Source organism: Gnatocerus cornutus, chromosome 9 (genome assembly GCF_029298725.1).
Source record: "Gnatocerus cornutus isolate USDA-ARS CGAHR chromosome 9, icGnaCorn1.1, whole genome shotgun sequence".
Taxonomy (NCBI): domain Eukaryota; kingdom Metazoa; phylum Arthropoda; class Insecta; order Coleoptera; family Tenebrionidae; genus Gnatocerus; species Gnatocerus cornutus.
The window spans coordinates 1,010,325-1,025,657 of record NC_142241.1 but is presented as its reverse complement, the minus strand read 5'-3'; the positions used below and the strand labels follow the sequence as shown (position 1 = coordinate 1,025,657).

The window sequence follows — 15,333 nt, the reverse complement described above, 5'->3', positions numbered from 1 at the left end:
AATCCAAATCCGCCGCTATCTTTAACTACGTGTTATTTTTTCATACGACAACTTTTTGCAATATGAATGAAACAATAGCGTTGTCAAAATCGTTCGTTAAAATTTTCACAAAATTTCCAGTTTGACAACTTCAAATTACTTGACTGAAACAAAATACTGTTCCTTCAATCAAAGACATGACTTGAAATTTCAACACCAACTGAGGATGAGTTTTTATTTGATCTCTCGATAGTTGCGATCTTTTGCCATCTACGATAAGTAACGACGAGAAATTTCTTATTTTAGGTGATTCTAGCAGGCCGCTCCGACTATTTTGATTCCTTGTTGGCAGAGAACAAAGTACGTTTCTGCGTTTTTTATTTAGTAACGGCATTGTTCATTTTTAGGAGGTAAAACTTGATGTTCCATTGCGAGCTTTTGAACATGTGTTAAAGTACATCTATTTGGGTAAAACACACAAAAATTTCAATCAAAATCTAAGTTTGGTTTGTAGGAACTCTTTCTATTCCGTCTGAAGCCGACATGGTGGTTGAAATTTCAAATCTTGCTCATAAGTTTTCGTTGGAGGCTTTGGCAGAACTCATGATTGAAAAAGTGACCTCTTTTCTTAATAGCCAGAACGTGTGTCAAACTCTAAATATTGCAACCGCATGTCATCTTCAAGAACTTATAAAGAACTGTCTGACTTTCATGGACAAAAACATCGCGATGATTCTTAAACATGACAGTCTTTGCTCGTTGTCTCAAGTAAACTTGAAAGACATGTTTGACTCTTTTTAATCGACTTTTTAGGCGTCCATGATTGTGTTGTTAGAACGCGATGATTTTCCTCTGCCTGAAATTGAAGTGTTCAAACTGGTAGTGCGTTGGTGCAAAGTCAACACAGACGAAGATGGTTTGGTTAAAAACTGCATTAGATTGGCTTCTTTTACGGAAACTGATATTTTTGATTCTGTTGCCCCTTCAAAACTCATCGAAGAATCTAAATTGTTTTCTACGCTTTGGCAAATTAGAAATGGTGTTATCCAAAACCGAACTTTCAGTAATTATTTTCGGTCATGTTAATGTTGTTCACCTTGATATTTGGTTTTAGAATACCAATCTCCATCATCTATTCCAGAAGGTTTGAAAATTTTGGAACTATCTGAAGAAACCATGGTAAATAGTGATAGTTCTGGTGTTTCCGCTGATCTGGAATATCCCATAAATGTGGAAAATGTGATTCCAATTCTAAACACTGCAAATTTTTATGATTTCGTTAAATTAAAACAAAATTGTCACGAGTTTATGGATAGCAATTTTGCAAAAGTGTTCTCAACTGGCAGTTCTCAACAGTTATCAAAGGTAGAAAAGAGAAGCAGTTTCATCTCTGAACTAACAAAAAGTTTTAGGAATCTTTAATAAGCTATTTACAACATGACTCTTGGTTAATTAGGGAAATCGAGCTTTTTAAATTAGCTGCAAAGTGGTGCAAAGACAACAAAAGTGTTGATGATGCAGTATTAGAGTGCATTCGGTTCTCGACAATGTCAGTGGCCGAATTAGTGTCCATAGTGCGGCCCACTAATTTGCTGAAAACCGAAACTTTACTTGAATTCATTTCAGAGATTGTTGAAGTGAAACCGAAGAGATCCAAGCTTAGATGTGATGCACGTGTGTATAATTTAAACTGTTTCGTAAAATGAAATCTTTCTTTAAGTCGAAAATGTGAATGTTGCTTGCAAAAACTATAGAGCTCTAGTGATTGCTGGAGTGAACACTGATCATTTACTGAGTGAAATAATCGGCGAAAATCATTGCGCTCATCACATTATAAATGGCAATGAAAGTATTGTAGTGGCACTTTGGGAAGAGTATAGTATAAACTACATAAAAATGAGACTTTATGAAAACAGTGAAAGGTAAAATTAAAGAAAAAGTAGGATAAAGTTAGTGAGAGTATCGTTGCAGCTCCTATTCTTACTACATCGAAATCTCTCGTGATTATAAAAACTGGACCAGGATTATTGACTACCAACATTTTCTTTGTCGTTCTGTCCAACATTTGTACTTTAATCAACAAATGGTCAAATTTATAAAAATTGTGGGAACGAAAAGCTCATCAGGAAGTGTGAGTACTTGCGTTATTACAGAGTGAAGCTGGCTGAGAGAAAGTTTCGAGGCCGCTTAAAATGTGTTTGCTGTTTGAGCATTTTATACAAAATTTTGCATTATCAATATAAAAAAATATTGCCATCCATATTTTTGTCCGTAGAATTTTGAATTGACGTCCCTTGAAGCATTATGGAAGAGCGATATTCCCACCATAGTAAATAGTATCATTCGTCCTAGAAGCAATGTGGCCACATTAGAAAATGGAGCTCTCTCCATTGAAGGGTGAGTGTTTGTGTGAATAATAATATCTCTAACTCACTTGTAGGAAGATTTTTGGCAGTGATATGCTGAATGGTGATCCAATATATGGTTGCAGTTACCATGAGATCGAAAGAGGAAGCATCATGATACAACTAGGTAGACTAAAATTATTTAGCAATCGATATGAAGCGTCGTTTTTTAGCTCAGCCATACCTGATTTCTTCAGTCAAGTTACGGTTAGATGAGAACGTTAACTACAAATATCGTATAGAAACTTCAATTAACCAATCTCAGTGGGAAGCGGCTGTCGATAAAACAGATGCTTTCTATGATGGATGGCAAGAGCACACATTTTCAGAGAGACCTGCAATTTATTTCCGCATTAAGGGGACATCTTGCGAAGCAAATTGGGTGAGTGTGCAAAATGTTAGAAATAAAACTCCAATTCTGTATAATATTTTTTCAGCCATTTTTTTCTTGCATTTTGAATGCAGTTCTAATAAAAATATTTGACCCCTATATAAAATTTCTTAGGTAATGTTTACTTTCCCTGGAGGCAACCGGTCATTAGTGAGAGTTATTAATGTACGACTACCACTAAATTCAAACCTTTTTAACGATGCTTTATAAGGTTTATTGATTTTGCAAATTGCTTAACAAAATAAAAAAACAAAAATAAATGCAGTGTACTAAAATAGTATATTATAATACAAGTTTATAAGCAAGCCTATAAAACACGCACGACGAGTTTAAGAGCACGACGCGTCAGCGCTTATAAACAAGTGTTATACGCTATTTTTTATTATACCTATCCATTTACAATCCTTAAGGAGCGTTGAAAAAATGTGAATTTACACAATAAAATTATCAACGGTTGTTTATGAATCGTTGTCGTAGAAACGGTTAGCAATTGTTTGTTTACGTTGTCACATTTTTTCACGTTTGTAAAAATCCGTTCAGAAAATGAGTGAAGATATTAAAAGGCTAGCAGAACATGCAGAACTGCGATTAATTCTGAATCTACCCGACGCTAAGAAATATACTGGTTGTCATGCTTTCCGACGAACTTCATACGATTATGGCAAACAGTGGTATGAGCATCGATGAGTTGAAACGTCAGGTGGGATGGAAATCTTCGAGTGTGGCTAGTGGCTATAGTGAATAATCCACTTCAAAGAAAATAGTTATTTCCAAACGCATTGCTGGTGTTCTGAACACATCGGTTGCTAAATCAACTTCAACAAGAGCTATGGACGTCCAACAGAAGAATGAAAATGAAAAAGCTTCTACTAGTTATGAATTAGAAGCAACACACAACAGTAACCAGCTTAAAGCGACAGGCTTTGAAATTTCAAACAATAGTAATTGTAATTTTCATGTTTATTTATATTATAAATAAAAATTAGTCATGACATTTCACTAATTCTTGTTACCTAGACAACTTTAAAGCTTTAGTGTTTTAAAGACCCCTTTTTGCACGCTTTTGCATGTTTTAATTTAGAATTATGATGCAGATATAATAAAAAAACTTATTTTACCAAGACCTTTGAGTTCAAACCTGATGGAGCAAAACGGGCTTTCGATTCAGAATCACGAAGCAATTCTAGACCAAAGCTCATTAATATCAATCCACTTTAAAAAGGAAAGATGGCAGCAGCCTCTAGCAATTTTTATCGGAAACAGTTGGCAGAAACAGCAACTGAGAAAATGCGTAGAAGCTAATCGTCCTGCGCAAGTTTGTCAAAATGTGGTCAATCCTTATTTAAATCTCTCTTTTGGAACAAACCTTTAATTAAATCTTAACCAATGTTGTTACATGAAACTTTGACAACGCGTTAACCTCAAAAATCGTTATTCAGTTGTCCCCAAATTTTCTAATTAATTCTAACTTTAGAAAACTTACACAGAAAAATGTCTGATAGCACTGAGCTAGACTTTACTTTAAACACGAATCTTTATTGTTCCAGTACAAATCTTGTACCATTTTTTGACCAATGGAATTTCTTCTTTCTTCTTCTAAAATTGCTTATAAAAATCACTGAAAACGTTTTTTCGGGAATTATAACACTTTAAAAATTACATGGGAATTACAGACCCTAAAATGGACGTCAGTATGTCATTCTAGATGACAGATCAGGCAAGTTGGCCCTACAGTTTGGGTGGTTGACTTATGACTACCATAATTGCTCATATAATAATATACTATTATTGACGTATTTTATCAACCATCTTATTTATATGATTTGTGCTAAATGTAAATGAAATGTTGTTTAAAATGGTCTAATTTCCTAATTGAATTAGTAAAAATAAATTAAAATTAGTTATACAAATTAGGTTGTAAATTGTAAGTTGCAAATCTATGGAATTGCTCGACAATGTTTCGGAAAGTCAATTTAATGAGCTGTTAAGCAATGTATAAAACTCATTGCTAGAGTGAGTCTTCTCATAGTATTCTTACATCTTCGAAACTTAACAACTGAAAATTCCCTTCGTATTCTATGTCTTGTAACTTCTAAATTACAAGAGATGATAACGTGTTTAACATCGCGTTAGATTTTGATATGACGTATTACATCAAGAAATCAAAGTATGGATTTGGGAGTTTCAGGCAAAAATGTTCGTTTTTCAAAATTTTCTTTAGTTTTTCTCAAATGTCTTAAGGAAAAGTTACTCTTCGGAGGACTTGTATAGTTCGTCGGGAAGAGTGTTTTAGTATCTTGATTTTGCAAGTCGTTAAGTCCAGACCTGATCGAGCAAAACGGACCTCGGATTCAAAATCTATTTTAGACTTGGTTTTCCACTCCTCCTGTCCAAAAGATTAGTGGCAGCGTTTTTGTCGAACTGATTCTCAAGTAAAATTTTTTATTATCGCTTGTCACCGCAGTCGTTTCCATTTCTTCCGATTAGCAGTTTGTCTCTTGTGAATTTACACTCCTCTAAACTATGGCGCACGAGGCGTTAGAAATGGAAATGAAAGTGATTTCTGATGGGGGAATTTTGGACAAGAATATGGCACAATATCTCAACAACCCGAGATTCTCTGACGTCATTTTTAATGTTGGAGGTGCAAAAATCAACGCCCATAAGGTGAGTTTTTCGCTAGATAATTTTGGGGTATCGAGAGATCAAATAAAACTCGTTCTCAGTTTCCTTTGGAATTCCACAGCGTGTCCTTAATTGCCACTATAAGAGCTGCTAATTTTGAGGTTACAAGCCTTGAAATGCAAATAATAAAAAGTAAGAGCAAAGCAAGGCAATCTGCACCCCTCATAAACCGCCTCCAATTGTATTTATTTTATTTTAGGTTACCTAAAGGAAGTGTTAAGGATCTAGTTGATACCTCTCAATGTAGAAATTATAAATTTCTTTCATTTTTCTCCGACAAAGTAAAATTCAAGTCGAACTTAAAACTTTGAAATTGAACTTTTGACTTTAGAATTAGAAACGCCCATTTAGTTACCACTCTCGCCAACTGTCACGTTTAAGAAGTTTTGTATTCGCCAATTTTAGTAACTTTAATGTTTTGTGAATGGATATTATTAGTTAATTAGAAAGCAAATTTAAAAAATCATTCTTTATAGCATGCGAGTTTGCAAATGTTTTAAAAAACAAAAACGCCATTGAGAGACTTTTCAAATGTGACCTTACATTTTATCTACGATTACCAATTCTCAATTTACAATTTAAAAAAGAAGATAAGAAATCATCAAATCAAATGTCAAAATTTCTGCAATAAGTATGGTGACTCTTGAACCAAAATCTGTTTAAAAAACGTCAATTATATTGTGTGATTCATTAAATTTTCATTCGCAGTTGGCTTTGAGAAAAAAATTCATGTCGTAACTAAGACCATTACAGTAGTTTCGACTTAATATTTGCGAGATTTGCTAGTTATCGAACAAGAAGTCAACGCACGTCCAAAATACACGGCCTACCTAGAATGGAAATTTAATGAATCACACGATATTATCATTATCATAGTCAAAATCACATACTTTTACGCATTCCTTTGATCACTTTTACGCACTTGGGCACCAAGTGAAGATGGCTGGTGGTTTAATTGTGTAGTATCAATTTCGTTCATGACAGCGGCTTTGAGATAATGAAGGTGCGGGATGTAACCCCTAAGGACAGTGCCCGCTTCAGACAATAAATTCCTTTTAGTATATTCCTTTTATTCTCCGCTCGAAATTCAGTTTTAATTCTTTTTGTTTCCTTTCCATTAATTAATATTATTGCACCGTAATTAAACGAGAAAACTTGTTTAATTTCTCTAATTTAATGAAAAGTTAAACTTTTCTCCCAAGAATGTGGCAATATTGAATTACGCCCATCGACTTGGTAATTTCTGAATAATTTCCGACCGAATCTGGGGGTGGGTGGTAGAAAAAAGTTTTACGCCCTTGCAGGGACAATGAAAACGGCTCCCACGCCCCGTCATTAATTTCTAATTATTTTTTACCGGCAGTGACAGAAATCCAGTGAACAATAAAATCGTATAGTGTTCTTTAAGTGTTCTTCAAGTGTCACTTAAAAAGAACTGCTTCTTTCAGGAGCTCGGAATAGCCGCATTTCTTTTCCATTAGCTGTTGAATTATACAATCGAAGAGCTGCTTAAATTTCAATAAGCACACGTCAAAGAGTCGATTTCAAGGAAAAATTGGCGAAAGTTTGATTTTATGCCGGACTTGCTACAAAATGAATGACTGCTACGACGAGGAAATGGTCTGTCTTTTCACTTCTTTGTCGACTTTTCGATGAATTATTGCCTCAGTTATGCTTAATATTTCTAAACAGAATAAAAATAGAGCATTTGGAAAATGAGCTAAAGCCGTAAAGTTGTAATTCCGTGGATTGCGATTTTACTAGCGTTGTAAAAAATAGTATATTATGAAACGCGTTTCATAATGAACATTTTGCCGCACGCACGTGTTTATAAAGTAGTAAGTGCGGCAAAATGCATTATGAACAAGTATCATACGCTATTTTTTCTATTTCGCCCCATTTTAAAGGAAATTTAGGGTAGTTGGCATTTACAAAATGTTTGGGAAAAAAAATTGAAGTAGCCAAATCCAATTTCAGTCAGTTTGACAGGTGTGACGTTTTGAGGTTACCGGAGCGCAAGGGAGCCAAGAGGGCGAAGATGTTGATCATGATCATGATGGTTCTCTTGCATCCAAAGAGTTTTTCTCCGATGAATTATTAAGCCAAGTACAACAAGAAATAATCGTGTTTTGAGCGATTTATCATGGTTTATCAAAACCAAAATCTAAATTGTCAATGTTGACGGCAGGTTGACGGTTTGCCCGCTGCAAACCTAAGAAAAATAAATGCCCCTGGAAATATTGGCACGGGATTGGTCCATTACGACACTCAAACGCGTATCAAAATATCTTTATTATGAACGCGAAATAGAAAAATACCATTATAATTCTCCAGATTATTCCCACAGGAATTTATGCCGTTTCGTCATGGATCCGCTTAGGATGATGCTCGATGCAATATTTTAAATGCAAAATTCTCTGAATTTCTTTCGTTTTGTTGTTAAAAAACCCCACATTCTAGAAGCGTGACTGTAAACTGGCTGTCTCAAATTACCCCCGCCGCTACAAGTCTCAGGAAATCTGTTATTTATATTTAAATCGCCCCAATGTCAGTCTGAATTCAATTTCGTCGGTTTGATAATTTCGATTTAGTCCCGCACGCTTCTTCATCGATTGTTGGTGCAAACAGGGAAATAAGAGAGCAATTGACGTTCGATGTGTAAATCTGTCGACATTTCGCCATCGAGATTTTTAATTAGGACCGCCGTTAATTTTATGTGAAACGCGAATAACGAGAGAAGAACGCGAGTGGCTCCGAGCTATCTCTTGGGAATCGACCAAACCGGGCTCTTAATAGAAAACCGTAGTTTGAGATTCGCGTGTAACGATAGCCATTTACGCTAATTGCGTTCGGAAGAAAGAACTTGGAAGGATAAAGGGAACGTCGAAGCGGTGGTCGGACATTTTTACTGCCCATAGAAAGACCAACAGACGCGAAACGGAAATATGGGGGCATACAGAGATGTATGGGGTAGTTAAATTTTTGCAGAGTGCTTGAAAGGGTCATCGGGCTCAAATATGCAGGAGGCTCTACCTAAGGTTCTGATTTTTCAGCTCCTTCAAGGTCTTTCAGTCGTCTTGAATTTTTTTAGGTTTTCCAATCTTTATTTTCAATATTTTCAAGACTTTTGAGGTTCTTTAAATGTTTTTTCGAATTTTAAGATTTTTAAATCCTTCGTGTTTCTTTCATTCATCAAATTCATTCAATTTTTGAAAACTTTTTCGGCTCCTTAAGTTTCTTTCGTTAAATTTGACTTGAGACTTTTGAATTTTCTTCAGTCCGGATTTTTCACTTTTATTTTTTAGTTTTAGAAAGAAAATTCCTTTTGATTTCTTTGGGTTCTCTAGAGTTTAGAGTTTCTATAATTTTTTCAATTCTGAGGATTCTTTTGGCTCCTAATTTGTCGGATGCTTTGAATTTTTTCTTGCCTTGGATTCTTTTCAATTTTTTCTATTATATTCATATTCTTCTTGTGATTCGTTTTGATTGCTAGAATTTTTAGCTTCTGTGGTCTTAAATTTTTTCGATTCTTTAAATTCTGTTTTTTAAATCTTCCAATTCTACCGAGTTCTCTTTTCTTTATGTTTCTGTCTCCAAAGTCTTGAAATTTGTGAGATTGGATTGCTTCAAATTCTTTAGAATTTAAAGTTTCTAAAATCCTTCGCATATTTCTTGTTCTTCAACTTCATCGATTTCTGCCCTTCCTATGCTTTTTCCCATTTTTTCTATTTTGGGTTTTTGTTCTAAATCATATACTTTCTACTATTTTTTTTGGATTATATTTAGATTTATGAAAGAAAATGTCCTGTTATTTTTTCTGGAGTTTGGAATCTTTTTTGAAATATTTGTTTTAATTCTTTAGGACTATTATAGTCCGAAGTTAAAAATAACAGCTTCTCTAAATGTCATTCTTTTAACGTCACAAGTTTTAATATAAAAAATCCAAATTTTGGCTCGCCTCAAAACAAAAATTCCAAAATTTTGTTCTTCTGCTCTATAATTGTGTGCTTTAATCCAATTGAAAAAAAAATCAAAAATAGTAACTTACAAATGGCTCTAAAATTATGCAAATTATAGTCTTTAGAACCAAAATTTAAAAAAAAATTGCAACTCTTGAAAGTAAATATTTCCAAATCTTGTTCTTTTTGATACATAATTTTGTATTTTGGCACAAATGAAAAACAAGTTAAGAATAACAACTCCTCTAAATGTCAATTTTCTACCGTTAAAAGAGCCAAAAATACAAATTTTAATATAACCAAAAATCGAAATTTTGGCTTGCCATAAAAAAAATTCCAAAATTTTGTTCTTTTGCTTTATCATTGTGTGCTTTGGTCTAATTGAAAAATAAGTCGAGCCTGATTTCATCTCGCCAAATATTAAGCATATGGCATTAAAATTACGATAATCACAAGCGTTATAATCAAAATTTTGTAAAATTTTGCAACCTCTCAAAAATAAAAATTCATAATACTTGTCTTTTTTGTTCTATACTTTCGTCTCTTGGCACAGATGAAAAACAGGTTAAGAATGCAAACTCCTCTATATATCATTGTTATTCTAACGTGAAAAATGCCCAAAATAAAAAAATCTAAAATTTTGGTGTTCTGTTCTATCATTCTGTGCTTTGATCCAGTTGAAAAGGTCATTTTGGGCTACTTTAATTTTCTTCTTGCGATTTGAATTACATATTGTAAATTTCTTTTCACAATCATTCAAAAGGTTTTTTTTTCAGTTTTTTGTTTCTTTGGAAGTTTGAAATAACAATAAAAAACTGTAAATAGTTGTTAACTGAGGATTAAATTGAGAATTTCGCTTGTTTTTAGTTCTTAACTCCGAAATCTTCTATTGAGGTTTCTAAACTCTCAAATTTCTGATGAACTCCGAATTGCGAACCAAAATTATTTTAGTTTGAAGTGCACACATGAGGGGAATGGCAAAAAATCGGGTTCATCGATCTTTCTCCTTTTGTTTTCCATTCGCCCCTCTCGAAACTTCTTCTTTTTCTCGTCCACCTCTCGTATGAAAGCGCAACAACCACTCATCTCGTGCCAAGCGGCTATTCCAAGCCAAACTGAAAGACTTGCTGTGGACTCGGCTAGCAAAAAGTAATCTCCCAACTGCTGCTCATTTCGGATGCGGTTACACGATTCAGTCGAATGAATGGAGATCAGTATCGCGTGTTGCACGCACCTTGCCTTCTTATGAACTCCCAACACACTTCTGCATAAACCTCATCCATCCGTGGATCAAACCGTGGCATAGCATGACATTACCTCTAAAATGGGAGATTGTTGCGTTTTCTATTTTGATGGAAACTGAAATTGATACAAGATTTATGTGATGCTATCAAAACAAAGTTCAGTGAAGACTTATAAATGGTAATTTCCAATTTTGCTTCTTGAATAAAAAATTTCCATGATTTTCTTCCTCTCCATTTCAATTATAAATCATCTGCTAATCGCATAATAATACACTTTCGTTGCACTTTGTGGTCTGTGGTTGATTTTCATATCTCGCTTCTCAATTCCTCCACAGACGACGACTTAGTTCAGAAACATGCCAGTTGTAATATCCCATCGATATATACAGTATGATCCAAAACACTTTTGCTCAGCCCTTCTCTGAAAAACAAAAAACATGGAAAACGTAAGTCCTAGTTGAAACAAGCTGCAACTGTCAACATGATTATCGGTTGTAAATTTTTAGATAATAATTCAGATTGGTTTGGAGCAATTTGAGTTCTTGGTGGACGTCTGCACTCTTTGACATGTAGATGCCAAAGTTTGAGGTTATGTTACATAATGTTACATATTTTCATAAAAAAAATTGAGGTTGTATCAAAAACAAAATTTCACTCCGACATGACTTATATGTTAGTCTCTCTCTTTCATGACCTACCCTAAACAAAATTTTTGTCTTACTAATCAGCTGCCACTGCTCTTAGTGACCGGTTTTCTTCAAATTTTGCAATGGGTCTTGGTTTTTCGACTACAGTTCAATGTCTAGCCGATTTTAACGATTAATTAAATGACAATTAGAAGTGCGCCTATGATTTAAAGTGAAAATGAAGCTAGAAAATTTTGCCGTAGACATTTCGTTGTCGTCAACAGTACGGCATTGCATTATGTTTACAATTGATTATCAAACAAAAATGTAACAAATTAAAGCTATAAATTAAATGTGAAAGATGCAGTAAGTTCTCCATAGGGCATGCATACAAATTAAGAATGCAGTAACTCCACACAAATTTATTTAATTTAACATAACTGATCAAATAAATGACATACATTTTGTAACAAATTTAATAAAATCATAATGATAAACAGAAACAAGTTACAACAAAAAATACATACAACTGTTAGTTATCATTTTTCACTTGTGCGAAGCTCAACCGCTGAATTATTAATAGGTCTTTGTTGCCAAAATGTTTGTCTATTTTCAGCAAAAATTCATCTTAATTCCTTCCTCTCTTCATTAATTCTCCCAGAATTTGATCTGAACCAATCATAGAAGTCTTCTATTTTCATTACTTTAACCGCTACTTTTCCAGAATTTGAAGTCTACTCAATCTACAATACCATTAAAGTTGTAAACTTTCAAAGGATAATTCCACTTGGTGGTGAAAACTGTCAGCAGACATAAAATAATGTTCTGGTTCAAAATAACGCATAATAATCAATTTAGCCCTTATTTATTTCCTTCGGATTGTAACTGTGGAAGGAAACCAAAATTTGATTTACGACATTTATACATATACCTAGAATATTAATTTATAAGCGCTAATTTCGGAACCTCATTTTACATTTTCCGAAATTTATTGATTCAATTTTTTTATAATTACATTTTACATTTCACTTAATTTAATTTAATAAATAAATCTCGTTAATCTGAAGGAAAAGAAATCAACGCTTTCTGAAATTATAAAAATTGATATTTTCTGGAATTTTTTATAAACATGTAGGGCATAATTTCCAGAATGTTGGTATGTTTACTTGGAGGGGCATTATTTCGAGAGTGTCGGTATTTTACATAGATGAGGATAATTTCCAGAACCCAGTGAGTGCGGTGATTTCGCAAATTTCTGGAAATTATCCCATTCAGAAATTATGCCCCTTCAAATAAATAAACCAGCGTTTTGAAAATGATGTTTATCCAGAATGCAACTTGAAAATTATGTCCCTTCAAGTAAACATACCGACATAATGGAAAATACGCCAATCCAGAACGGCTACGCGCAGGACACTTATTTTCCACCTTCGTTTCCAGAGGCCAATTTCTTGACTTAAACCACACATTCAACACAAGAGCCTTTCATTAAAACATTTATTGACTCCCAGTTATGTCATTATGTCAGTTATGTCAGTTGTGACAAATTTAATAGTTTCTACAAACATTTGGTCCAAAATAATTGATAGTGGTCAACCACTTGACATAATTTACCTACATTTTACTAAAGCTTTCGATGGTTACTTGCTAAGATGGATAGAAGCCTTTTTAACAAATCGAAAATTCTGTGTTAAAGTTGGAAAAAGTTTTTCTACTTACAAATCTGTCTTGAGTGGTGTTCCGCAGGGTTCCGTTTTAGGACCAATTTTGTTTATATTTTACACTAGAGACTTACTCATTGAGCTTGATAAATGTTATTCGGCTTATGCAGATGACATTAAGTTATTTGCAAATCCATTGGAAATTAAATTGCAAAATAAATTATCTCTTATTGAAAACTGGGGTCAAATTTGGAAAAGTAGACTATAAAATGTTATTTCTGGACCAGGGCATTTGGCGTCTTAAAAATCACGGCAAAATCCTACAAATTTAGCTGTTTTCTCAAAAGTCAACAACCAAAAAAGGCAAGAAGCATTAATTTTTATCCACCCCAAAAGTACCCAAATATCTGTAGACCACCAAAAATTGGGCACATGAAAAAAACCGTTAAAATCTCCCAAAATAATGCAAAATCATCTCAAGAGCACTCTGAAAAACTTTCCAAATCCGTTGTTTTTAGACATTCCAAATGGCTTTGTATTTCTGGACCGGACCAATTGGCGCATGCAAAAAAAAAGTAAAAACATTACCAAATCAAAGAGGTATATTTGGCGCCTTACAAAACAAGGCAGGATCCTAAAAATTTATGTTTTCCCAAAAGTTAACAACCGAAAAGACATAAAATCCTTCAAAAATCATAGTTTTTAATACGACCAAAAAATACTCAAAAGTTTCTTTTCTTGTTGTAAATCAATAGCCAATTAGAAATTGGGCACATGAGAAAACTGTTGAAAACCATCCAAAATCAAACCTAATTACGTTAAAAGCACCCAAAAAACCTTTTTTTTTTTTTTTTTTTTTTTTTTTTTTTTTTCCGAGGAGACCCTTTAAGAGCCGCACGCTGAGGTCTATTGACCCATTGTGTGCAATCCTCGTTTACGGGACGACCTATAAGAGCCCTGTTGTCTTTGCAAACGCCAGGATGCTCTTTATGGGTGCTTCCCGAATCTCAGATGGTTCCAAAATATGAAAATCCATATGTTCCTTCCTCAGTTCAGAAAGATTTGGACAGAGGCATAATATGTGTAGTGGAGTTTCCGTGTCCTCCATACACGCTCTACACATGTCGTCAGTCTTGAGACCGATTGTGTGCATGTGTTTGTTAAGGGGACAGTGTCCTGTGAACAGTCCCACTAATATTCTGAGGTCTTTCCTACAGAGTTTCAATAGTTCTTCACTGCGTTTTAAGTCTGGTCCATCAATAAATAGCCCAGACTGTCGCAGTTCAAGCTTTTGCCATTCCTCCCTGTGGAGTGATTCAATCCACTCTTTCAGGAGGTTTTTCTGGAGGGTTTTCGGAATTGGAAGAGCCGGCTCCGGTCCAAAGAAGCCCTTTGCAGAGCCTCTTTTGGCCAATCGGTTAGCCCTTTCATTCCCTTCGACCCCTGTGTGTCCTGGTATCCAGCAAAGCACAATTTGTTTGTTGCGCCTTGCCAGATTTTGCAGTGCTGTATGACATTCACTGACAAGTCTTGACGCATGTCTGCATGACTGCAGAGCTTTCAAGACTTCTTGGCTGTCAGTAAAGAAGCAGATGTGCTTATTAACAATAGCTCTCTGATTACATTCTGTAACACACTGTATCACAGCAAAGGTTTCTGTTTGAAACACACTGGTATAGATACCCAGTGATGTTGAGACACCGAAATCCGTGCCCCAAATAACAGCTCCAGAGCCTGAGCCCTCTTGTGAGACCGAGCCATCTGCATAACAGATGGTCCAGCCCCCCTGAGTTATGGCTCTTGTTCTTTCACTCCATTCTTCTCTTGAAGGTATTATCACTTCATATGAGTGATTGATCACAATAATGGGAGCCATACAATCTTCCCTCATCTTGAAGATGGGGTTGATGTCTGTCACAAGTTGGGCGATAGCCCAATGTCCTGTGCCCATTGTTGTATTTTTCCACTGCCCTGTACACCTTAACCTAAGGAATCCCGCCGCAGCTGACTCCTTCACTTTGAGGTGAAGGGGAGTAAGCCCCGTCAGTATTTCCATGGCCGATGTGGGAGTGGATTTCATCGCTCCTGTTATAGTAAGGCACGCTAATCTTTGAGCTTTAGCCAAAAGAGTTTTGGCCCAAAGCCTAGACGTCGCGCCCCACCAGACGATGGATCCATAGACTATCATTGGCCTTACTACACATGTGTACAGCCAATGCAATATTCTGGGAGTAATTCCCCATGTTTTCCCCACAGTCCTCCTGCACGCCCACAGGGCTGCTGTAGCTTTTCCAATTTTGTTTTGCACATGAGTTCTCCATGTGAGTCTAGAATCTAGGTGGATGCCTAGATACTTGACCACTGTTTGAACTTCTAGTGTCTT

At 35.0% G+C, this 15,333-nt stretch overlaps 2 protein-coding genes across 2 annotated transcripts in view; both read left to right on the top strand.

Annotated features, from left to right (window-relative positions):
- Positions 1-3,172, top strand: part of LOC148167675 (BTB/POZ domain-containing protein 9-like) — a 52,156-nt gene extending 48,984 nt beyond the window's left edge. Inside the window, exons 2-13 of the mRNA XM_088045509.1 lie at positions 286-339; positions 387-447; positions 494-747; positions 793-1,042; positions 1,094-1,344; positions 1,392-1,653; positions 1,700-1,901; positions 1,951-2,110; positions 2,255-2,376; positions 2,420-2,511; positions 2,558-2,766; positions 2,822-3,172. Coding sequence (XP_087901635.1) covers positions 286-339; positions 387-447; positions 494-747; positions 793-1,042; positions 1,094-1,344; positions 1,392-1,653; positions 1,700-1,901; positions 1,951-2,110; positions 2,255-2,376; positions 2,420-2,511; positions 2,558-2,766; positions 2,822-2,893 — 1,989 coding nt within the window. The 3' untranslated portion in view covers positions 2,894-3,172. The remainder of the gene's footprint in view (positions 1-285; positions 340-386; positions 448-493; positions 748-792; positions 1,043-1,093; positions 1,345-1,391; positions 1,654-1,699; positions 1,902-1,950; positions 2,111-2,254; positions 2,377-2,419; positions 2,512-2,557; positions 2,767-2,821) is intronic.
- Positions 3,173-12,810: 9,638 nt separating this feature from the next.
- Positions 12,811-13,218, top strand: LOC148167674 (uncharacterized). The gene is made up of 2 exons (XM_088045088.1): positions 12,811-12,984; positions 13,036-13,218. Exons 1-2 carry the CDS (start codon positions 12,811-12,813, stop codon positions 13,216-13,218), a joined length of 357 nt encoding a protein of 118 aa, XP_087901214.1.
- Positions 13,219-15,333: the final 2,115 nt, after the last annotated feature.